The sequence below is a fragment of the Manacus vitellinus genome, unplaced genomic scaffold, assembly GCF_001715985.3.
Source record: "Manacus vitellinus isolate BGI_N305 unplaced genomic scaffold, ASM171598v3 scaffold_3_pilon, whole genome shotgun sequence".
Lineage (NCBI taxonomy): Eukaryota > Metazoa > Chordata > Aves > Passeriformes > Pipridae > Manacus > Manacus vitellinus.
The window spans coordinates 1,078,794-1,104,899 of NW_021940535.1; the positions used below are offsets into that span (position 1 = coordinate 1,078,794).

At 38.4% G+C, this 26,106-nt stretch overlaps 1 protein-coding gene across 1 annotated transcript in view; it reads right to left on the bottom strand.

The window, feature by feature from the left end:
• Window positions 1-26,106, bottom strand: part of LOC103755399 (amphiphysin) — a 66,654-nt gene that overhangs the window by 15,713 nt on the left and 24,835 nt on the right. The window contains exons 5-16 of the mRNA XM_029961876.1: window positions 25,948-26,055; window positions 25,485-25,570; window positions 23,812-23,887; window positions 22,836-22,918; window positions 20,091-20,229; window positions 18,512-18,640; window positions 13,585-13,692; window positions 10,284-10,307; window positions 8,710-8,733; window positions 6,051-6,083; window positions 4,634-4,684; window positions 2,440-2,559 (exon numbers count right to left, since the gene is read on the bottom strand). Coding sequence (XP_029817736.1) covers window positions 2,440-2,559; window positions 4,634-4,684; window positions 6,051-6,083; window positions 8,710-8,733; window positions 10,284-10,307; window positions 13,585-13,692; window positions 18,512-18,640; window positions 20,091-20,229; window positions 22,836-22,918; window positions 23,812-23,887; window positions 25,485-25,570; window positions 25,948-26,055 — 981 coding nt within the window. The remainder of the gene's footprint in view (window positions 1-2,439; window positions 2,560-4,633; window positions 4,685-6,050; window positions 6,084-8,709; window positions 8,734-10,283; window positions 10,308-13,584; window positions 13,693-18,511; window positions 18,641-20,090; window positions 20,230-22,835; window positions 22,919-23,811; window positions 23,888-25,484; window positions 25,571-25,947; window positions 26,056-26,106) is intronic.

A 26,106-nucleotide genomic window follows, 5' to 3' on the forward strand; every position in this document is an offset into this window, starting at 1 on the left:
CTTAAGATGTGCAACAGGCTTCAGAGCATTGCTTTGTCTTTACTGTAAGACAAAAAGGAGCTGGTTTCCTCTTAGAAAAATGGGGAACTTCTTTTACATTTTTTTTTCTCCTTAAATCCTTAGAGATAATCAAAATAAAACCACCTTTTCACCTTCATTAATATCTGTTCTTCCACGTTATTCCCTGACATTCACTCACAGGAAGAAAAGAAATCATCAGTGACTGATTTCCTATCCCTTCCCTCTCCACCTTCCCTCCCTCTTTCTTTATTCCAAACTATCAAATTTACATGGGGCACTCTGCACAACAGTTTGACAAAAACAATGTGCTTCACATAGAAAATTTCATTCTTTGCCTTACTATGGAGTTAACAAGTTATTATTGTGATTTATATCAAGTAAAAAGGAAACGCACAGGAGGGGAGAGCCTGGTCTCCATAGACCACTAAGTTATGTTACTAGAAGGGGATGATCCTGAAGTAATTTGCTCCAGTGTGTACCATGGAATCAAGCAAAAGTGAATTAAAAATATGAAACAAATACTCAAAGTTCATGCAAATGTAATCAGAATTAAACCCTAAACATAGTTTTAGGGAACACACTGGGACTGCTTTCCTCCATACGCGCATTGTTGCTAGGAGTCCACAGAGAAAGGGTAGGGTTGGACAGAGACAGGTATTATCTGCTCTTTTCCCCAAAGTCCTGCAGAACAGCCCACGTAGCACTGCCCACCTTTCCTCACACAATAAATTATTTTTCCTCCATTAGAAAGATAGGACCAAGGGAAGAATGAATTAGGCAGGTGTTACAGCTGAAGTTTTACCTTTCTCTTTGTATCATTTGTGCTGGATACCATTTTTTAACCCTGTGATACAGATAGTTGAAACCACTCAGGCAAACTCATCAATTCATCTTTAAGAAAGTCTTCAATAAACTACTTCTGCACTTGCAACCAATGCTAGTACCTAATTCCTTCTGCTGAAGACATTTTCCATAATATCACATGTGGCTTTTGCGCAGGTCTAACACTGCCAGCAGACAACCAGCCTGTCCTTAGCAGGTAGAGCTAGTGGGCTTAATGCTATCCTCCTAAGTCAACAACACTACCCAACCTGGAGTCATCAATAAATGTCACCATCAGCCTCGTGGTGTTGAAGCCATTGCCATTAATAAAAATGAGTTCCAGAGATGCTCCGAGAAATGCTACAGTAGCTTCATATCTGATAAGTGGATATCTATCCATGCTCTCTGCTGCCACATCTGTATGTGCATCTATAGCTACTTCCACTTTCTTCAGCTAACTTGCATCTACATTAGCTTAATATTGTTTTCCATGCGGCAATGTATCAAGGGCTTACTGAAAACCACCTAATTTTACAGTGAATTGGGTATCATCATCCCTGCTTCGCAGCTGAAGACACGTACGGACTTTCTCAAGGCCAAGTGCAGCTGAGCAAGCTTAAACCTTGTTCTTCTGAGAACACTTACAGCACCAAACTGTGCTCAGCAGTCAAAAAAGCACAGCTATACATCTTCCACCAGCTTCTGTAGCAGAAGAACTCACAAAACCCAACCTCTTTTTTTCATCCAGTAATCTGCATATTCTACCAGCAGCAAGCACTCATTAGAGCCTTTGAACATGTTATTGTCTTGAGGAAAGTATGAAAGCTGTCAGACTACAAAAACAGATGCATTTTTCCTCCAGGGTTTCTTAGCCTGTGGGTATATCCACCACCAAGACCTTCTGACAACAGTATGTAGAAGAGGAACCTCAGACAAAAAGGATATTCACTGAGATACCTGTATAAAAAGGGATGCTAGTTAGCAGTAAAACCCCATGCCTACTGCCTCAGACCACCTCTTAATTTGTAGTGATATTGTGTGCTCTGCTTTGTTCTTCATGCAGACCTGTAATTTCTTCTCCTCTCATCATTTCCTGAATGCTGGCATGTAAAAAATCTCCAAACTGGTATTTGGAGTTCCCTCTTTGATTCACAACTGGCTTCTAAAACCATGAGTCTTGTAGACATTTATATTACAGTCACTTTTTTCTCTGGAATTTTCATGCTCTAGTAAGGACCATACAAGACATACATTGGCTTAGAGCTTGAAACGAAATGAGAAAACTGTTAATAAGGTAGTTTAAAAATGGCATCAGTTCTTTTCCCTTCTGAAGTTCATCTGGAATCAAACCACCTGTGAAACTACAATCACTCAGCTGAACTTCAGTCTAAAATGTGAAACATAAGAGGAATGACATTTTAGGGCTGAAAGGAGGATGAGTGCTGGAGAGGCATGCTGTGACACAGTCAGGCACTGGGGAAACCAGCCAAGGAGGGTGACAATGGAAAGGATGGCTAAAATGCAGCAGGCACATTCACCGTGATGAAAGGTGTCTCAGATGAGGGCCGAGAGGTGGCATCAGGAGAGATTACTCACCACAGCCTGCTCTGCTGGTTCGGCAAGCTCACCAGGGACAGCCTCCTTTTCCATAACAGCAGCAGGGGCAGGGGTTTCCTCGACCTTAAGTTCCCCAGGTGGCGCTTCTTCAGCCTCGGCCTTTTGTTATTGATTTTTAAGCAGACAGTGGAAAAATTGTTGAGGAGCACATGATAGTGGGAATGGAGGAGGGGAAAGGGAACTGTGCCTGGCACAGTACTGCTTCAGGCTCAATCTTACCGAGCTTTGCCCCTGGCAAAGGACAACATCTAAAGGACATTTTCATCCTCCATGTTCTATATGTAAAATGTGCCAGTTTTACATCCCTCCCTCACAAGTAAAGAAAGCATAGCTTTCTGAGCTAAAGTAATAGGTCATGGAAGGGGGAGAAGGCACCCAGAGTTTGCTCCAAAATGCTCCAGAAACACAGCAAGGCCAGAAGTTGAAACTGGCACCCATATGTACCAACTCTGGTTTTCAAATATGAGTTTTCAAAATTATCTTCTACTCCCTAGTTCCATCTGCTCTTGGAAAATACAGTCCCTCCTCCAGTGAAGGTAAGAAGCAATTAGCAGACACTCAAACAGTTTTTATATGCACAAGGGCAAACACTAACTGACTAAATTCTAGCACTTTGAAAATCATCCCTGGTCTTTTATTAAAATGCATTTTCTCTTGAACTCTCAATCGCCTCTCAATCTCAACCCACTATTGGGATTTCCACCCTTTTAAATTCTGGCCTCAGCTTGTTTTTGAGCAAGAGGATCTATCAAATATCACCAGCCCTGAAACAAGTTCAGTTTTGTGGCAAAATAGCTCACAGCAGAAGTGCAATGTCCAATGGAAACATCACCTTGCGAAACATCACATGCACATACACAGGGAAAGCTCCAAGTAGTGCTCAGCATATTCCATTTATAAAGATGACTGACTCAACCAGATAAAATAACCCCAATAGATTAATTTGCCATGAACAAATTGCTCAGCATAATATGGAGCTCAAAAGCAATTGCTTCGCAGTTGATAACAGGCAGCTGGCTAGAATGTGATGTGTCCTGTGAGACATGAAGGGATAGCTTTCATGAAATTCTTTAAAATACTAAAATCTCCTCCTGGTATTTTTCAGGAAAAAACCCATAACATATCAATTCTTTACTCACATATACCTTAAGCAGACTAATTTTTAATGAGGTACAGAGAAGTTCGCCTATGCAAGACCTTCAGGATTTGGTGTAGCATAAAGAAGCATTCACTATATTGTGTCAAGCTGTGCAAAAATCCCTCTGTGCAGTGTATAATTACAGCTCTAGAAAATTTCACAAAGAAGAAATAGGACTGAAATAAGAAACACAAAGTAGATTTATCCCAAGTAAGGTGACTAATGAGTTTCGTGAGATTTAATGCTGGAAGATTCTTTCAGGCTTAAAATCACAGGTAATGTTATAAAGCAGATTGCATTGATGTACTTCAAGTCATTTGTTGACAAGCAGACTTCAGACGAGGTACCACATTTCAGCTACAAGTAAAAATACTCTCACCGTATTTAGTAACCATCATGAACACAAACACCACCAGAGGCATTATACAAAAGCCACATTAAATAATATTGAACATCACTCTGCTGCTATTAAGTAACTATAGCACTCACCTAGCAATGCTGCTATTCACATCCTTACTTCAGGCTAACCAAAGATTGTAAGAGGAGCTAAGAAACTGCCCAGGTGTGATGACTTTCAAAAATATTGTCCAGTCCTTAGAAGTAGATCATTCCTACTATTAATATGTGGTGAGTGGGTAAAACTACAGCAATATTGTAGATATTTAAACAGTCATCACATAGTATCACCTGCTTGCTCTACACTGGACCATAGTATTTATTCTAGTAATTTCTTAAACGCAATAAATGAACAAACGGTTTAATTACATCTTTTTAGAGTAAATATATCTTAGAATATTCTGGTTTTCTTTTCTTTTGCTCTGTGCTATCCTTGTAAAAGATTGGTTCAGTGAGTATGGATTTACAAACTACAATCATATCACCCACCAGCTCTTCCAGGTAGAAGAGTTGTATAAGCTTTTGTGATTTAAAGGATGGAAAGCACACAAAAACCAGAAAATCTCTTCGCCCAAAGGAAGAATAAAAAATGCCTTTTCTTACAAGGCATTTAAAAAGTAACCAAAAGCCACCACTTACCAAAGGCTCTGTCACATTCTCACTTGATTGCACTGTAAATACAGACATATCCTAGATATGGAAATGAAAAACAAATGCAAAAAGTATTTGAGACAGGATATTTGCAGATGTCTATCAAAGTACATTTACACAGAATAAGATGACAAATACAACCTAACTAATAATTATTTTTAATACTTAGATTATCTAAGTACTATTAATATTAAAGACATTCTCTTTTCAAATATATTCAATTATATTCAATCCTTCTAAACCAAGAAGTTTTTCACCTCACTAGAGGAAGTGAAAAACCCTTCATTAAATACATGTGATTTGCAAGGACTTTGTTTCAGGTACAATGCAATTCCCAGTTGTGAAACTTTTTGCAGACAACACATGGCTGTGCTTGGAGATTACACTAGCTCTAAGCTACTTTCTTATGTTCCTGGGCTTTTATTTGAATAATAACTAGAGTAATTACAGATACAAAATTTTACCTGCATTAAGGAAGTAGAAATATGGAGGTGTTTTCCAACACCTCGCTCATTCAGAACCAATTAATTTGCAAAATATTGTTGGGCCAAATTATTTTCCTACTGCAGTGGGGGCAGCAGATATTTATTTCCTCCAGACCAACATTTTGCCTTAATTACTAGAGGTTGTGCTTTGTGGTTTTCCCCTTCCTTCCAGATCCTTTACTAAACTAAATGTCCTGGAGCAGACTGTTAAGCACTGGAAGACTCATATCTGTCCTTGTATAAGCTGAGTCTTTTTGGGTGCTTTTAAAATATGGTGTACAGCGTGTGCTGTGGATGAGCCAGTCTCTAAAAGGATGCTGGAAAACACTGAGGTCCCAGGTTATCCACCTGAAATTTGGGATCTTGACACAGCCCTGAAATTTGAAAGCATAAACATGGTGTCTTCATGTGCTGTATCTCAGTGATGGGTAACAGTCTCACTATCAGCACAGCAGCAAACAAATACTTTACATTTAACTTTGAGAGTAAAATATATCCTAACTGAAAGTAAAGATGGAGGAAAAAAAACCCTCATTATATATATACCTACAGAATCACTGAAACTATGTGAAACTGGGGAAACTGTTCTTTACAGGATTTGGGGATTGTGAGAAAAATTCAAAAAAGAGTGCAATAATAACACTAAATCAGTCCTTTTAGGAGGAAAAAAATCCATCCCAGAAAGGTAGTCAGATTTTTTGCTATTAAATTCAGTGAGGTCAAGAGTCCTAAGAGTATTAGAATCATTCTAGTAACATCTAAGTAGAATTTCCGAGAACAGACAAGGTCTGGATTTGAGACAGTATGACACTGCTATGCAGCTTGTCTGTAGAACAGACTTCCTGAAATTGTATAGCCAGTTCTAATCCCCTCCTAATAGCACAGAAAAAAAATTATCTTAACACCTTTTTATTTCTTACCTGTGCAAATCCATTAAATGCTGTGGTGGATGCCTAAGTAGAAGCGAAGATCGGAACAAATTATAATTTCTTTACTAGATCAGAACATGAGTCAAAACATTTTTATTTGCAAAATAAAAATGTAGGCCAAACATAAAAAAAAAAAAAAAAAGGGTATGGCAGCAAGAAATTTGTCAACCGTGCTATTTTACAACAGGCATCACAGGTTTAAAGAAAACAACAAAAATAAAGAGAAAAAGCAGAGTAACTTAAGCATTTTTACAAAACGATAATAAAAAAAGACTAGGTGCATTTAAAGATATACAGATAAAACACAAAAGCTGCAAGACACAATGTGCCTTCACAGTTCAAAGTTTCATTCACCATTTTGAAATGCATTTTTGTCAGCCTGCTTCATTACATGGCTGAAGGGTACCACACTATGAACAGTTGCATGGCAATTTTTCAAAAAAAGAATAGCACAGGCTTAGGAAGGGCAGTGGGAAACACACAAATGGAATGTTTTTAAACGACAAGGTTATGCATGGCCTAAGGAACTCTTTGTCTAGACTAAGCTACACACTGGGGTAGGTACCTCTTCTTTATCAGCCTCAATTTCCTGGTACAACAATCCATATCTCCGGTTAGCAATTTCATCTTCAGATAAATCTGAGTTGTTGGTCTCATTGTCTTTAGGACTAGTTGAACTCTCGGTGCTAGCATTTCTGGAATTTCCCATTTGAAACAGAGCCAAGGGTCTAGCTATCTCCTTGCTCAGTCCTGGATTGTTAATGCCTGCCTGCTCCCCAGGATGACCTTGTTTTACTGGTGTCTCCTGAATTTTATTGCCTGTGCTTGCACCTATTTCTCCCCAGCTGTTATCAGTACCTCCTAAGTCTTGTGTAGACCATTTATTACTAATGCCCAACCAAATATTTTCCATGTTACCTTCCTCTGAGTCTTGCTGCTTGGGGAAAAAGGGCCAATTATCCAGTCCATTGGCTTGGCTATCTGACAGATTAGAAAAACCCCAGGAATCATTAGTAACTGTTGGATCCCAGTTTGCCTGCCAGGGATCAGTTTCCAAGGCTTCAGGAACACCACTGCCACTAGGATGCTCTTCAGTGACTGCTGCTGCTGCCCTACCTGTCACTTGGTCTTCTGCATTATCTAGGCAAGGATTACCACAGCCTGTGCTAGCAGCATCGGCTGTCTTGGGTTGCAGTGCCCAAGACATTTGGGCATGTTCAGCATCAGCTTGACCTTCAGTACCAGGACTACCATTTGGGAGGTGGATGATGCTATTGTCTTCAGTTCCTTTACCAGACTCTTCTGCACTGAATAATTCAGCATGACACAGATTGCTCACAGTATCTGTAGAGTACTTTCCTGTGTCGTAAGTTATCTGTAGGTCAACACATGTCCTCATGTTTATACACTCTATGGATGTATTCTCTCCAGCACCACTGTCAGTTTGGTCTAAGGCATCCTTAGATGTTCTTTCATGGTCCTGATCCCAGATACCAAGGATTCTCTCAGGTTCAGTGCCAGTGCTTTCTATAGTTTTACAGTTGTACACTACTATTTTGTCCCCGCTTTCCAGCCCCGTGCTCAACAATGGTATTTCTCCATCTGCCTCCTCAGTGACATTGACCTGTTTGAATTCTTCTTCTCTAGGGTTTTCTAGGTTAGCACCACTAGCTCTCCCAGAATCCCCATCATTATCTTCAAGCGCATGTAAATTTTCTACCTCTGTGCTGACTATAATTTCAAGATCTGATTTTGCTAAACCCTTATGAAGTTCTGCCTCCCTGTTTCCTTTGGTTTCACAACCCTGCTCTTCCAGTTCCTCTGTACCTTCTACCTCCTTGTAGTTAGCTCCGGTCTCTACCTTTTCACTTGGCTTGACACCTGCCCACTCGTCTTCCTCATGCTCTTCCTCTGCCTTTTGCACATCACACGGGAGGGATTCATCCAACAAGCTATCAGTTCCCAGGATGGGTGTCTCAAAACTGGTTATGTTCTCTAAAGGCTGATTGGTCACCACATCTTCCCACAGGACATTTTTGGCATCCAACTGGTCCTCCAGTGAAGTCCTCTGGTTTTCGTTTACAGAAGCTGACCCTGGTGCAGCATCCTCCTGCTCACCTACTGCAGGCCAAACACTAGCAGGCAGAGTACCCATGGATTCGCTTGAGGTTTGCTCTGCCCCATGGGAAAGCAAAGAACCGCCTGCAGTAATTTCCTGGCTGACACTGGGTGTGCTAACATCTAGGCCCCAGCTGAGTGAACCTAGATTAGTTTGAGATCTGTTAATATCTTCTGATGACCCACTGTTTGGGGTTTCCTCCATGACCAGGTTACACAGGGAAAGACTTTTTGAAGAGTCAGGCTTTAAGCAGACAGAAAAGCAAAGAAAAAACACAAGATGAAAAAGATAAAGGCGGACTTGATGAAAAAACACAAAATTTATATTTTACATGAGCAAATTTAATTTAAAGAATGAAGTGACTAAATTAAGCCATTTAAGGAAAAGCTATGTGGTTTTCAACATTTGGAGGCAATAGATTATAATGCAAAAGAGCAGCACTGATAGACAAAACCAGAAAACTATATATTACACCACACTGATTAAGCATGTCTCTAGAGTGGTTGCAGTTTTGGGGGGAGGTTTGCTTACCGGCTGCACCAATTCACTGCTTGTCTGTATAGAATAAAGTCATACATATAAAGTCATGAATATAAAGATATACGTATAAATATATACATATACAGAAAAGAAGACCATGATGTACTTTGTTACAGCAGCAGTTCATTAATTAGCAGTTCCCTAACCAGGAGTTACCAGTGTGGGGAAGGAGCAACAGGTTCTTTCCTTCCACTCCACAGAAGACTAATCCCAGGCCCTTGAATTTTAACCCTCTGCATTACATTATTAAAAAAGTCACATCTTGCTTTCCTCTGTGAGCCACTGACATTTTTATCGCAGGAATCCTATTACATCTCTATTGAAAAGAGAAGTTGCTCTGTGAGACAGTGACAAGGAAGGAAGCAATGCAAGTAGTAGTGGGGCTTGTATTTACACTCAGGCATCACTGCATCACTCAGGCAATAGCGAGGACCCTGAGCATGCAGCTCTGATTCTCCATTATCTATTATTTACATCCACACAGAGTAAGGCATTGAGTCACAAACCTGCTGTCTACATTGCCACTTTGAACAGATACAAATGTTCCCAGGAAGTTCAACAACTACTATGCACTCAACTTATTAAGAGAAACTTTGCAATGAGTATCCCTAATTTCAAACATTTAGCTGTGAAGTCCACTACTTTTTTTTTTAAACTAAAGCAAAGATGAAAAATAATTACAATCTAGAATACTTACACAATATTAAAATATTATAAATAAAACTGCAAAAAGAAGACATTGTTAAAGCTATCTAATGTAAGATTAGAGCAATACATTCACAACACTTCTCAATATTTTAGCTGATCTAGATATTTGCAGCCTTGAAATTCTGGGTAGTCTACATATGTGATTTTTTTTCAGGCTTTATTTAACCTGACTCGATAGAAAGAGACGAACATTTAATATACATCACATATGGTATTTGTTCACAAAACAGTGCTGCAAATCTTAATATATGACAAGCATTCACAGATTTCTGTGCTGGTTGAAGCTACAAAAGGTCAAAAATGAAAGTACCAGACTCCATGTCAAGTCAACCCAGCTAACTCCATGACATAAAGTCAAAAGAAAGCTCACAAAAATGAGTTGTTTCCTTCCTGCAGATCATTGTATCTGATTTGGCACGAGGAGGAAGAAGGAAGAATTCATACAATTTCCTACAGTAGCAGGTTTTTTCTGTGAATAAGTCCAGTTCACTGTATGCACACAAACAAAATTCTCACTTCCTTCCTGAATTTTGAGAAAATGGTTGTCCATTGGATTAAAGTCCTGAGGAACTACACCTTCAGGTAATTAAAACAAGTGATTAACATCCATTATTACACTCTAATACCTGTAATTCAGGCATAGTAAAAGCAACACACTTAGCTATAATGACTGAGAATTTTACTAGCCTAGATTACTGACATCACTTAGGTTTTGTAGGCCAAGCAACAGTGGCTTCATATACTTGAAAATATCATCCTCCATAAATTCTTTATCTTGTCTTTTGGTAGAATCATTGCAAATTTGACTTCAGGTTATTACAAAATCAGAGGCACGGAAATATATACGTCAGGCTTACCGTCCATAGATCCCATGGCAATGTCTGCAAAAAGGAGTGGATAAAAGAGGCTGTGAGAAAAATATAATTCATACACTGTATATCCAAACATTGTGCATTAACTAAGAAGATAATACTTATTTATATGCATATTTATAATACATACATATTACATATTACATATTAGCACATGCGTGCACATGTGTGTGCATGTATCTGCATAATACTCTTTTTGGTTATACATGATGGGCAGTATGCAATGCATTGTGTTATTTCCTATTTCAAAGTAGTTGTTGCTTTCCAGCAAATTCACATTGTCACGTGCATGAGTAATGGCCAGATTCCGAGCTGGTGACTGAATGACTTTCAACACGTACAGGAGCCTCTGCAAGGTGTCAGCTTTAACAAGCTTACATAGGTCAAGTTTTCTAGCCAGTAAAAAAATGATCCAACTATCCACTGGTGTTTTTTCTCACTACTCTGGCACCAGAAAGGAAAACAGTATACTTTTGGGGAAAGAAAACAAGAAAGTTAACCAATATTTTCTTTTTGTCCAGTTGGTTAATTAATGTTAGTGACTTTTAACAGAAGAGCTAAATAGGCAGATGAAAGAAAAGCAGCAGACTTCATGCCAAGTATTTATATCCCACCGCATAAGAAGGAGTTCTGCTGGTTGGCCCCAAAAGCTGTCTGAGATGCTTCAAAATGTATCTACTATATTCACACATAGGTTAAAGCCCACAAAACCTCAAAACCTAAAGATATTCATAAAATAAAATGTGAAACTGAAACATTTGCAAATGTTGAATGTAACATCTAACATTTGTGTGAGAGAAAGGATTGATGCATTTAGCTTCTTTTCTCTCCTGCTTCATATTTTATAAGGACAGAATGGTTCTCTGAACAACTGCTTTGATGAGCAAAAGACACAGTAATAATTCACTACTCAGATTTACAGCATATTAACATCAAGAGCCATTTCACATTCATTTTAAATTGGTTTAAGTCCAGGTATGTGCTGCTTCTGCAGATGCAATTCAAAAGTGTGTGTTCTTACTTTGCTGTAACAGTATTAGCTGAGCATTCCAGCTTTAAGGAAAAATGACAGGTCTGTTCTTAAAGGGCTAAATGGTACAAACCCTAAATGTCTAACTAACTTCCATGAAAAGAGAGATTGCTCATTTTCCATTTTTTCATTTTCCTTTCAACTTTGAGCACAAGGGGGAAGGAACAAACTGAGGAAAGGTGAGACAGAGCACAGCTAGAAAACAGAGAAGAGAGCCAGGCAGGTTTAGAAAGGTCACTTCTGAAGCAGCCATAGAAACAGAAAAGCAATCGAGGAAGGGCTTGCCAGGGCTCAGTTACTGTGGTTTGATCACCCTGGCAGAGCAGTGGAGGGAGGTAATTAATTAAATTATTAATAGAGAAGTCACACCAGGCCTCCCAAGGCATCATGCACAGATGACTACTCGTGTCTTCACATCACTTCTTCAGCAGTTTGCTGAATGGAAAATATCCATGACTGAGGCAAAAGCTACACACACACAAAATATATACACACCACTTAATCTCTTCTTAATCTCTCTATAAGCTCAGGCTCTCCAAAGTCTGCAACCACAGGTTTCATTCTGTCTATGTTGCCACAGCACTGACCCTGTCAAATCCAGTGAGACCAAGACCCAGACACAGGGTTGTCTTCCTTTCTAAAGACATGGTGCTCTGACTCATTCATATGCTCTTGTGGATGCAGACCATCCTTTCTCATATACATACGTTAGGGGGAAAGGTGAAAGAAGAGGAGAGACTGAAGGGGCTCAGTGAATGCTTCTTATGTACCTAGATGAAAACTTACAATGTACTTTTCTATACAGAATTATATGGTACAGTTGAATCTAAAATAACTGTTTTTCACTAAACCAATAAACTCTTCTACAATCTGTACAATATGATGTCGGAACAAATGTGTTCTGTCACAAAAGTTAAATATCTTTTGTTTAACAATCCCACTGCTCAAATAAGCGTTATTACAAAACATGCTGAAAGGGTAGTTAGCAAAGCTACACCTAAAGGTTTTTTGTCACCGGTAAATGCCAAGGAAATTCATTCTCCTTCCCCATTCTCTTCCCTGTTTAGAGGGAGAAAAAAAAAAACCCAAGTAAAATGCACAAAGCTTCTGCTAGAATGACACTTCTAGCAAATCTCAGTGAGAAATTTCAGATAGCATTTGGAATGCTGACAATGCATCATTTTTCTGATAGTGCATATCCCATGAGAGATCACTACAGACCTCATTACATAACTAGCACTGCATGCCAAATAAGAAATTAATTAACTGAGGAAGAGATCAGCAGAGAATCAGGACTATCTCAGCCCTAAACCTGCTTGTCTTCTCACTCCTTTCCCAATGCTGCACTCCTGAACAGCTGATTAGTCCTCTCACATCTCACAGAACAAGCCAGATTAGTGATAGCCACAGGGATAATAGGTCTTGCTAATGATGTATTAATATTGTCTCTTTGAGTACAAGACAGGGATACAGCGATTCTGGCCAGGAGATCTTCCCCACTTTACTATCTGCCCCCTGGGCAGTGAGGGTGAATTCTGGACTTTAAAACAGCAGGTCCTGTAGGGTAAGCCACTGAATACCAGCAACTTAATATATCAGCCTTTTTTATTAATTTTCACATTTTTTCTTTTTTTTTTTTTTTTTTTTTTTTTTTTTATATTGCTGCAAGAAACTACCATGGCAAATATTACTACTAAATGCAGAATTTCTATAATACAACATTCTACAAGGAAACACCCTATTCCATATCCTCAATTTCCTTGAGGTTAGGTCTAAATAGATTTATAGTAAAACCATTCAGATCATTCCACTGCCTGGTACAGAAACTCCATCACAGCAAAGCAATTGCGTGCTGACTCCACGAGACCTAGGTCCCCCGAGGCATCTCTCCAGACATGAAGAATCAAGGTCAGGTCAGAGAAGTTGTCAGAAAAACAAGTACTGGAGAATTATAATGTTTGCACTAAGAGTTATTCTATAGATGGAAAATAACAGCATGCCAAAGTCCAGGCCAAGGTACCAGCAACCATTCTCATCGGCAGACATCTCATTTTACCACCTGACAATTTACTCTCATTCCAGTACATTATCAAGTACAAGGTTACTGAGGGGGAAATATAGATGGTTGAACAGAGCCTCTGAGGAAGATAAAGTTTTTCAGACACTGCAGATACACTGTTAATACACAAGACAAATCTTTGCTACCAAACACAGCATGTTGCATTCATGTGCTTTTGCCTCCAGGCAAAGAGATACCTGAGACATGGGTGAATGACTAACTCCTGTTGGTACAACTTCTGGCTTGAAAGGGTCAAAGTCCAAATCTAGCAAAGATTCCTCTTTCTTAGCTTCAGGTACTTCGTTCTGTTAGAAGAGAAACATAATTCTTGAAAAACTTATCTTTCAAAAGCTTCCCTGGGCAGTAAAATATTAAGAGGCGCAAGAAGAAAATAATTATATCACAGACTTACTAGCTGTTGTGCATGTCAGGAGGGGAGAAGCTCTGAAGATTATCCTGAGCTTTAGTATAATTTTTAATTTTAGGAGATTAACTCTTATGATGCCTTTGATTTCTCTGCAGTACAGCTTTGCCTTTCCAGCCTAAACAATCACAATCCTTTCAAAAAAGTGCTGAGTGTACACTATTTGACTGTGAAGGTCCTTTTAAAGTGCTTTGAGACAGATACCAAAACTAAAGACTACATAAATGGCACACAGTGTTCATACATTCTAATAAGTGAATCTCCCCCCAAACACAAACATTAATAAAAAGCCAATACAGAAGGACATAAATGCCTTTGAATTAAATTTCAATTCTGAACATGAGCACTTACTTACATTTAATGTTGCCCTTAGCTCTAAACTTTAGGAAATATCTCTTTAGAACAGTGAGGCACTGGAACAGGTTACCCAAAGAAGTGTGGATGACCCATCCCTGGAAGTGTTCAAGGCCAGGTTGGATGGGGCTCTGAGCAACCTGGATAAGTGAAAGGTGTCCTTGCCCACAGCAGGTGGGTTGAAACTAGAGGATTTTTAAGGTCCCTTCCAATCCCTTCCAACCCATACCATTCTATGATTCTACGATACGTTCTCACTAAACTGGATTACATGGTAGAGTCTTTTTTTGTTAGCAATTAATAAATTAGCCAAGGCCTCTCAGGTCAACAGAAATATATATATTTTGTTTCAATGGGATACAGGTCTTTCCTGCTGTAAAGTAACCTGAACAAACCTGTGCTTCGATGTAAAATATTAATTAGCTTGAAACTGTAGCTGAGACGCAATTATCACTAATTAAAAATATTCTAGGTAAGCATCTTGGTCTTGGTAAGGAGGCTGGTACTGCTAGTTGTTCAGTTTTTATTAAATAGTGAGAGAAGCTTGTACAACAGGGCAAGTCTGCAACAACAGGGCAGTAAACCAGTAAAATTAGGAGATAATAATAATGATGATGATGACAATGATAGTAAAATAAATGAACAAAGCCTTTCTATTATTAAAACACTTAAGAATATAAACTTTCCAAATTAGTTTTACTATTGGTAAATAGATGTTCAGAGTTAGGTAATAAATGGCTTCCATTATGCCACAAAACACCCAAGCTCTCTGTGTCACCTACAAGCATAGTCAAAATAGCTCCTCAGCCCCTATGTTAGGAAAGACAGAGTAACCTGGAACTTTTCAGTCTGGAAGAGGTGTGCTAGGGATGATATGAGCAGGGTCTATACAAGCGCGAGAGGCACACGGGTTTGGCTGCTCGCTGATTCTTCCAAAGCAGGAAGGCTGATGGCAGCAAAGTTGATGGGGACAGATGCAGAATAAAGAAAGGTGGTGGTGCTTCATGTGGCACAGAGTTCAGCTGGGGATCTCCTTGTCTTCAGGCAGTGTGAATGCGAAAAATGTACACATGCTGAAAGATTGAATAAATTTGTGGCAAAATAGTCTGTTGAGGCTTACTACATACGTAAAAATCATGTTGAAGAAGCCCCTGAGTTGCAAATGACCAGAGGCTGGGAGAATATAGTAGAAGGGCGGGTCAAGAGTATCAACTTTGCTTGCCTTTTTTTATCTTCTTCCCTTGGCCTCTGCTTTTGGCCACAAGTGATGAGGGATAACTGCTCTGACAAACTGAAGCCAGTGTGATAGTGTAGCACTTTAAAAAGTCAAACCCACCATTCCCACCAGTAACCCTCATTATATTCATTCTGACATGCCTTCCATCCAGTGCATTTAGACTTCATCACATACACCCTTGGGGCACTAATGCTCATATGATCATACACCCTGATGAAACAACACAGCATTTGCTGACATATAGTCAGAAATGGATGGAGACATGTTATTTATCTTTCAATGAGGTCTGAGAAAGAAGTTGCTACTTTTGAGGACTGAATCCAATGAATGGTCTTACTTAGGCCATGCGTGATGACAGGTAAGGTATCTGTAGTGACAGGGTATTGACTGCAAAAATTATCATCACCCATAACCCTCAGAACAAAATGAAGAGAACACTTCTCTTAATTTTAGTGACAAAGGCCCAAATAAACATATAGAGTACCTAAGATATCACATTACATGGAGATGTAGGAGAAACAGGAACCTTGGGAAATCCCTCAGTAAGGGAAAAAGCTGTGTCAGGGAGGTCTGCGAAACATCCTGTATTTATTCCACCATAGCATGACAAAGCATGAATAAATGAAACATTCGAAAGAGGTGGCTGTGGCAGAAGCAAAGTTGTACACCTGCGAGGTATGTGCAAGGAATGGAGAAGGCACAAGAAACCTGCAGGAAGTACCAGAACTGCTACCCCCTCTCTGCACACAGTCTGTAAAAGGTTTAAAATAGCCTTAGCAGTTCCCTTCAGAGGAGTCTGACACACTCAGACATGTTAAGTATCTGTAGAGGGCATATAGAGGCCTACAATGTCCAAGCTAGTAACTGGACACTAGGGAGAAACGTGAAGAAAATGAAAGAAAAACAAGGAACACTCATTTCCAAATGACTCTTTCATCCAGTCAACCAGATATCTCATCTTCTCACCTCTTTCTTTTATTTAGCAGTAATTAAATCCATTCTTGACAGTGAATAACCTGGACATGTGAGTTTCTTTGTTGAATCGGTGCAAAAATATTCAACAGCATCAAGCAGAACTGTCTTTCAGCATCTTGCACAACAGCAAATGCATTAGTACTGCTTGGTAAAGAAGGAGGAACAACAAAAATTACAGAATATTTATGTTCCAGAGAAGAAAAGTCTTCTGCCTGTTCGTAATCTGCTCTGAAACACTGGATTAAAGCAGCAAAGCTCTATTCTTCAGCCTGTTGGGTTTGTGTCTCTGCATGAGCAGTGTCTGGGACACCAATAGTGGTCCTTCGGGAAGTCCTGCACCATTAGCGGGCTTCTGCAGGCTTAAGCGCTTCTTCCATACTGCCCAACAGGGGCTTTGGGAGTATAGGAGAAGCCATAAGCACCAAGAGGAATCAGTCAATGTTTCCTGTGGATTCCATGCTATATATTTTCAATAACTGGTTCTCTTACAGTAGGATACAAAATCTATACATCATTTTATTTGGGTATGTCTGTACATACTCAGGGACCTCAGATACACTAAGGATGTTTTAGTGATGGGGGTGGGTTTTGTGGGGAGAGATATGCAGATGATTCACAAGAAGGTGGCCAGGGAATGAACAGTTTAGGTCATTCCCAAGTCATTGACTGCAGAGGAGGGAAGGACATAAATTACTCACTGAAGGGAGATCCATTTTTCCTTGAGAGACAAGGAAAAGATTTCAGTTCTCAGAAGCATGCCCCACCTTTATCATCCCATTCCATTTTTATGCCAATCTCTTATAGAAAGGATGTAAATATTCTGGAAATGTGACTTACACTCATTTAAAGCCCTGTTCCAGTGTCATCTCTTAATGGAAAAGAAAACCAGTTCCATTTCTGCTTCCCCAGCCGGTCTGACATATGAATGTTAGTTGGATACAGTATTTAATGCAGGGAGACACATTTAGCACAGGTTACACCAACTCTTTACCACTGATGTCCAGGCTCATGCGAACAGAGTAGTCAACTCAGGGTACAATGGTGCAACAGAGCTGCCATCTCCCTTCAGAAGGAATGCCTAGCAGCAGCTGCATTCTAGGAGTTGCCTTTAATTCTTTAATTGCATGGGGACTTTACTATAAATAACTTTTTTCTCTTCCAAATAGATCCCTACAGACAGCAATGCCTCTTTCTCCCCTCCCCAAGAAAACAAAGCAGCATATAGTCAATTTGTATAAAATAACTTTTTCATTGCTGTGCCTACATTCTCCTGTGTTGTCAAACAAATTTGTACAAAACCAATGATTCACATGAAAATAAAAATTCATAAACATTCTGAATAAGCTTCAGATCTACATATTTCTCCACAGTCTATCAGACACAAGCTCAGATTTCAGAGTTGCAATTACCATAACAGAAAGGGTCCATTATTGAACAACCAGCAATTAACCATAACTATGTAAAAGCTGAACAGTTGAATACAAATTTTACAGACTTACTTGACACAACTCTGGCTTTTCTGTTTGTTATATGCAACTTTTAAAAATTTTGGAATAATGAGATAAAACTAATTTTGATTACTTCTCGTCTGTGTAATGTTTCAATGAACAAAACTAAGTGAATGAATAAGCCAGCTGAAGCAGCCTTTTATGCCTCTAAAAACCAGCCAAGTTCCATTTTTAAAAAAACACTCAAAAGAAAAAAGGAATATTTTTAATGATTTTGATGAAGGAAACAGAAATAAAGAAGGATCACTGTAAAGTTCCATTGAGATGCTTAGGATTAGAAAAAAGCATTTTAGATAAACTCTCAGCTTATAATGCCACCTGGATGTATTTAAATCTCAAACACAACTGTTTCACAGTATTTTTAGTCAAGCCTCTCAGGAGATGTCTCATTTTTTTCAGTATGCTAGCAGTGTTAGCCCTTTTGAGTGATAATGTGTGACTTGTTCAAAGATAAAACACCATATGGTAAAACACCCTTTCAAGAATACAGAAAATGATAATTATGCCTCTGTCTTCTACTTGCACCCTCGTCCTCCCTTCTACTGAAGATCAGCCCCAAGGGCACTACCTTGGAGAACTTAGGGTGATTACAAGGTTGGACCTGTAAACCATTCACTGAAGCTTACCTGTGATGGGGTTGTCACATTGATTTCTGGGACAAAATTGTCATCAAATAAATTAATGATGTTCTCCTGTTGCAACTCCTTCGTGGGTGTGAGCTTAGGCAGTGGTGGGACTGGCGGACCTTTCCTCAGCTAGGCAGACAGCAAAAATGTCACAGATTAGTTCAGGGATAAAAGCTATAAGATAGGCCTAAACAAAGTGTTTTAGGTTTTTATCTCCACTGCTTCACCCTAAATAAACCATGGGAATAAGCCATATGTTGAAAGGAACTGTTTAGTTGTTCACCACCAAATGCCTTGAAATAAACATTGTGGGAAGAGCAAAACAACTCTATATTTCAAACTGCTTCAGACTCAAAGTATCAGAGTTCATATAAAAGCAATTCTTGGTTTTTTTTTCTGCTGCAATAGGGCACACAGTGCAAAACACTTGCTCTCCTATGCAGCCCACAGCTGGAAGGATGATACTGCACAGAATCAAGTCTCTGCAGCTTTTCAGCTTCTTGAGTTCATTTGTGTTTAGCTTTGGTATTTTGTCCCTGCCCACCTGTTGCTACTTTTAAAGCATACTTAATGCTAAGACCATATAATTTCTAGGAACCAAAGGTGCTTAGTTTACTAATTCTCCCTGCTCTCCAGAGATTCGCATAACTGTGACAAACTAATTGCTTGGAATAATACCAAATAGTATTGGATAATTTTTAAATCTATCAAAATATCAAGAAAATAAATCCATAAAATAATCCTCAGGTGGTATGGTGATATAACACCATTGGCACCAATGAGACTGAGTCCTACCAGATGAATATTCAGACAGTCTCTTTTGGGAGACCAGAGAAAAGAAGCATGCTCATGAATGCAAAATTAAACCTCTTCTGATGTGTGCCCAGCATAGAAATAGCATTCATCACAGAAGCTATCCCAATTCCAAAAACATCTGCAACAACAACACAAGTCTTTGATGAAGTATCACATGTACACTATAGATGAAACTGATGCATGAAACTGATTATTCTTTTACCAGTACTGGTGAGAATAGTGATTCCAACAGTGTCAAACTTCTCAATCCAGTTAATAACAACAAGTATGACTTTAATTATCAGTATTTAGCACAGCAGTATTTAAGCTAGCTTTATTATTTACTGTTTTAGAGGTTGGCCAGACCAGTGATATCATTGGCTAATTTTTCAGAGGGTAAGCATAAATTTGAAGATGAATGAAGAGTAGAAATATATAATGGACAGAAATTCACAAGGAGGTTTTAGAAACAGGCTTTTCCAACTGTCACTGCTGGGATATGGGTCCTTAGAGACAATGCAACTTTTAATGAAGTATTTTGCTTTGTCACCGCAAGTCCCACCAATTCACCAGGCACCTTAAAAATTCTTCATTCCCCCTTATATAAAAACCATTTTCCATTCACGTCATGACACAGGCATGAACAACTAATGAACAGAACAGACTGCAACAGAACCAGTGGCCTCCCTGTCATTACTCGGTCACAGCCTAGATAAAAAGTCCACCATCTCAGCTATCTTTCACTGCACAACAGGCCAGCTTCTCCTGCTAGGTATTCGCTTACCTGTGTGGGTGACTTAGGTCGGGCTGGTGCCGGAGATGCTGGTGCCAGCATATGATTGGGACTAGCAGTAGGGCTAGGCAGGGGAGAGACCTCCTCTGGTGGTGACGGTGTTTTTGCAAAGCGGAGTGGACCTGAATCACTAGACAGAAGCAAAGCAATATATATCTTGCTGATTTATCCTTGACAATTTGATGCAACAGTTGAACTGCATCCCTGATGTAATGCCAGTGACCACAAGAGGCAGTACACGCTGGAGATGAACTAAGTAATTTTATAATGATTGAAACTAAAATTGCAATTAAATGCAATTAAAAATCAGTTATCTACAGTGTCAAAGGAAGCTTTAATTTTGAATCATCTTGATTTTTGGAACATCTGTTTACCTGATCATTATAACTTGAAGGAAAAAGCATACCTGCATTTTTTCAGATTCTGTACTTGAAATACCATTTCATTTATAAGTTTATAACTATCATAAAATGTGAGAAAGATTTATTGTCTTCATTTCACACGGTTCTCAGAATAAAAGACTCTAAAGATTAAAAAGCCCATAGGAAGGCATAACAATGAATAATGCAAATAATTTTAAAAGCTCAGCAACTTCAGAAAGGTTTCAATAAAACACAGCCAAGATTACTATAAACATATCACAATTTAGAAGAACAACTCACCACAACTATAAACAAGCAGCAAAGTGACTTCAACAGAGCTCTGCTGATACTAAGAAAAGATCTGATGAAGTCCTAAGAACACATCTGCTCCTTCTAATGAAAGAACCTGGTGCAAACACTGAGATAATGTTGAGCTACCTAAAAATGCTGAAAGCTTATACTCAGGGAGGCTATAAACTACAGCACTCAATGTGTACTTGGTAAGAGTGACTTCTACACATCTTCAGGGAAAGCAGAAGCACTACCTGACTGAGACCACAGCATAAACATAAGTCTAACACAAAAAATTTGTTCTTTGAAAGGACAAGCTTAGCTCACACTCACCACCTCTTTCTGTGGAAATATTAAAAGAGAAAAAATAATCAGTCATTAAGAAATTTCTTTCCCAGATACAATATTTACCTTCAGGACATTCAGTAGCATACAAGTTTTTAGGATCTTTCTTTTTATACAGTTCTTTAAAGGAAATATTACTGTACTTGTCTAGTATCCAATTCTCATGCATCTAAAAAGGAAAGCTGTTTTATCTTATGAAGACCCACTCCATAATAGACTTTTAGAGAGTCATCACTAATAATGGAAGTCAAAATCTATCCAGAGTTTCACATAAGGCTCTGTGAATGGTACAGCAAAAGAGAGTAACATAGAAACTGAAAAAATAATGCATTTTTAAAAAGCATTTTTAAAGTAAGTTGAGATAACACTGCGTTAATGTATGTCTAGTTATTTGCAGCAAAAATTATCTTCTCATTAATGGAATAAGTAATTCAGTAGGAACAAGCATGTGCATGTTGGACGTGGTCTAGGAGACAGGTGGACAAAATATCTGTTTTTTTACAAAAACTGTTTGAAATCTCTCAACACTACATTATTTTACATCTCACAAAAGTATTTTACAAATCCTTTATGGAAACATAGTCCAGTTTGTGAATCCATCCTAAAGGGGCTGGAAGTGTTTATGCATGAGCTAACAGCTCTGGAGGCACTATGTAAACACATATTATCATGGATTACCACTGAAATAATCCAAAACACAAATTTTTGTCATGTCCTTATAAAGTAGTTCTAAATTTTGCATTAGGGAGGAAGGTTCAATATTTCACTCTTTGTTCTTCCAAAGTGAGATTAAAACAAATGTAGGAATAACTGCCATATGTTTGAGGCAGATGTTATGTTGTTTGGTCAGTCTTAATTGTTGCTAATTTAAATACAGTTTGAGAGCAAATTAGCAGTAGCTATAACACTGTTCTGGTTGCTTCTGATTAGCTGAGATTGAATGGAAATTCAGGCCTTATGTATTAACTCCAAATACCACTGCGTCTTGGTAAGTCTCACTGTTTTACAATTTTAACCTTTTCTGCATATCACTATTAGAGTACTGCAAGATCAAATTATGGCAGAAAGGCTATTTGTCAAAAGCAAAAAATCAAAATACTGTACTGGCATCCACTGACCTCAAGAAAGCACCATCTTATTTTAAACTCTTTTTGCTCATGTGCTTTAAGATAAGATTTCTCTTGAAAGCCTTTAAAAATATGGTATTTTGTGACATTCTCTTTACTTCAGCTTTTCTGCTTTTATGATGCACCCTCAGATCTTGACTTTTCCCCATGAGCAAAAGAGATAAAAGCTGACTTTCAAAGGTTGGGATTCTCACCTATAATAGGAGCTATAAACACATCTAAATATTTCAAGGCTTTAAAAAACTGTAAGAGTTAGCAACATTGCTGTAAACCAAGTATCTGAGAATAAATAAGCTGCACACTTGGTTGCTGCAAAATTGGTGTAACAGTCTACAATGAATTAGGCTATATTGAAACAGCTTTCATTCCTTTTTTTTTTTTTTGGTGAAAGGCCTTTTTCAAAAAAAAGTTGGTGAGAAAGTGTGCTTTGCATTTTTACTCCTATTGATAAGAACTTCATCCAAGGTACCTTCATCTATCATCCTGAACAAACAACACTCATCACCACATTGTGCAGCAATCGCTACACATGGTGTAGGTGATTGCTACATATGCTGAAACCCACAAAGCCTACTGCAATGTAATTCATTAAAAAAAAGCAGTAAATTCACCTTGGTGCCCCTTGAATGGTGAAGGCCTTGTCTGCATGCTGATCCCCCAGCTTTGTCATCACTTCATATAGTTTGTGACATAGCTGTGAAAACAAAACACTTGCCTGAGTTTACGTGAATGACTACAGTCATGATTAAAAACACAGGTGATAAATCTGGTCTGATAACTCATAACCTGGTAATATATAATCTGATGGCTTTACACTATAGTATAAATCCTTTCAAAAATTCTCAGTGCCATGTACAACAAAAGCCTAAATGGAAACCTAGCAAAATCCATAGAATCAAAAATAATAGCAGTTCTTCAAAAACATAAGTTGTTTTTCAGCAAACAAGTTCATAAGTGTGCCTGACTGCTATGTGAAGTCTGATGAAGGAGGTCACTGGAAATTTAGAGCAACATGGGTAGCCAAGAAAATTCATGTTTTCCGGTCAAAAACCTAATCCCAATTTACATAGCACTTCCGTAAAGCCAGTTTTTAAAAAAAATTTTGGTTCCAATTAGTAGGTTACTATAGATAATACACTGCCACTTAGCCAGGCACATTCAAAAGATCCTCACTGAAACCACCTGATTTGCCTAACAGTCACAGATATAATGCTGCACTGCTGACAATATATATAGCAGACTTGAAGGGAATGCTTGACATGTTTTTCTTGTACTGATTAAAGCAAAGAGGTGATTAGAAATTGGACATGGTAAAAATACTGAAGGCAACAATAAATTAGCAAAGTAGAAAGTGAATTTAGTGCTACAAGTGATAAGGCACTATAATCCAAAATTGTAGGGGCTGCTCTTCCCTTAAGGAGAGAACAAATATGACACATAGAAATAAATACAATGGTTATACTACAAATCTGTACTTACGGCAAATTCGCACATGTGCCTCTGCTAGATTTTTACCACAAGACATCTGTTTGCTGTCATGCATATATATCATAATCCATTATACATGAGATAGTAATTTTTACTCACTAAAGCTATTTCCTTGTGAAACTTGGCTTCAAGGCTGGATACATTTTTGAAGGTGTTCACATAGAAGCCAATTCGTCTATAAAGGATAGCACAAAGAAAGGTAAAAGAGAATAAAAGATATGAGTGGGAGGCCCACAAAGGTAAATTAATTTCCAGATTACAAGCAACATTCTTGACTATTACTCTCAGCAAAGTAAATAACTGAATGAAATGTCAAAATTTCAGACTAGTTTGTTCATGATTATTTCTGTTCATGTTGAGAAACATCATATTTCACACCAAACAGTAAACCAAGTTGAGACTACTACAGACTGGGAGGCCTTCAGCGTGTTTTAGAGAAGGGAAGAGTGGAAAAGGATGGTCACAAGTGCAGTATGAGCACATGGGAGGCAAGGTGCTCTGGGCAGCCCATCTCCCACCAGACAGCACACTAGATGCTATTGCAGCACCAAGGTGATGAAGTTGCTTCTGGGGTCAGCTTTAATGTATACAGCTCAGTATAGCCCAGGGCTGGGTGTCCCATGCTCAGTCCTCCTTAAAGAAATCAGCCCTGAAACACATGCACACGTATGAAAGAGAAAATACTTTAATACAGATTAGACATTTTTGCACATATAGTCAAAAATCTTCTACCTTTCAGAAGCAGAAGGTGTTTTCTTAGGTTTTGTATTATTCTTTTTCCTATTTAAAACTTTCATGTGTGATTTCCCTCAACTTTTATTAAAAAAGTAATCTTTGGAATAAAAATAAGCCTGAAAAATGTCAACTCAATTTTCTTCCTGAAGAATTGTAATAACTAAAATAAAGGACTCTGAAAGCAACTGGTTTCTAAATTATGCCTATTGCTCAAATTAAATTGTACCTTTCCCTGAGACTAGTTAGTGGGCAACACATATTGAAACAAAAGGGTCCTTACTCTAAATCATTCATATGCAGTTTTACTCTTAGTAGGCCCATAAAACAAATATCTTGAAGTGCTAAGAAGATTTTCAACTGAAATAGGCAGAAACACAGCAGGAAAACACTCTATTGATCTGAAATTAAACAGGATTTCATTTAGAAGGCATAAAAGACAAAGGATACTTCAGTGACTCACAATACATTTCCATTCCAGATTGTCAACTGTTAAAGAACACAGGACACTAATGAGATGCTTCTTTTTCTACCAATTTTGTTCTCCCATTCATATTGTCTGCACTTTCTGAATAAACACAATTCATGACTAAACATCTTGAACGAATGATCTATGCCATCAAATCCTTTTACATCACAGACATAATCAGTGCAAAAGTATGACGTGTATTCTGACGTAGTTATAACAAAAAGTGACCTGTAAGTAGACCCAAATCACCGTAGACTATTCTGTGCTCTATCATAGTTATTTACTCACAAAACGTAGACCCTTTTGCACCTCAGAATGAAGATATGGTAATGAATGTGAAGTGATGATGAATCTGAAATGTGAATTCAGTGATACACTGAAGAAAATCAGCACTTACAGTAAGTATATTTTGGAGCACTTACATACAGTTTTCCTTTTATTATTTCAAAAAGACAATGGATGCAATCTTTAAGAATCCAGCAATGCATTTTCTATCGGCTCATTAAAATCCCCTCATTCCCTTTCCTTAGTCCACGTTTAGGCCTTGCAGACAATATCTGTCTAGGCTTACCGTGACCACAGAGATGGTAACTCTTCTTGTAAGTCAGTGTTAAAGTCTTCAAACACTTTCTGTGCTTTTTGAAATTCTTCTTCTGCCTAAACCAAAATGAAAAGCGTTACTTCTGCAATCACTACAACATAGCAAAACCTGCCAAAATTACTTTTGTCTGTTTTTTTTTGGTGGGTCTTTTAAAATTTTTATTTAAAAAGGATGTGATTCAGTCTCATGCCATAGAGGCCAACATAGGATTTGCTGTGCCCTCAGTCTCATCAAGAGAGACAGTTAAGGCTCAAACAGGACTCATTTGTAGAAGACATTGTGTCCACAACATGCACTGAAGTTTTCAATATACATTTACACTTCAAGATATCATTTCCACTTCTAAGAGAGCAAATTGTTCTGTCTCTGCACAGACAAAAAAAGCCACCGAAGTTCCCTAAGTCTTTTGCCAGCATGTTTCTGTTCGTGCTACCTTGGTAATTCTGCCTTCGTCTTTTCTTTTTGAACTCTGTAGGGCTTCTAGATGATGCCTTGCACTGTCATAGTCCACTAGCTTCCTGCTTCGTTTTGCAATGCGAGTCTGCACAGGGATAGAAACGAAAGTAAGGATGAAGAGCACTTTTTTAAAAGC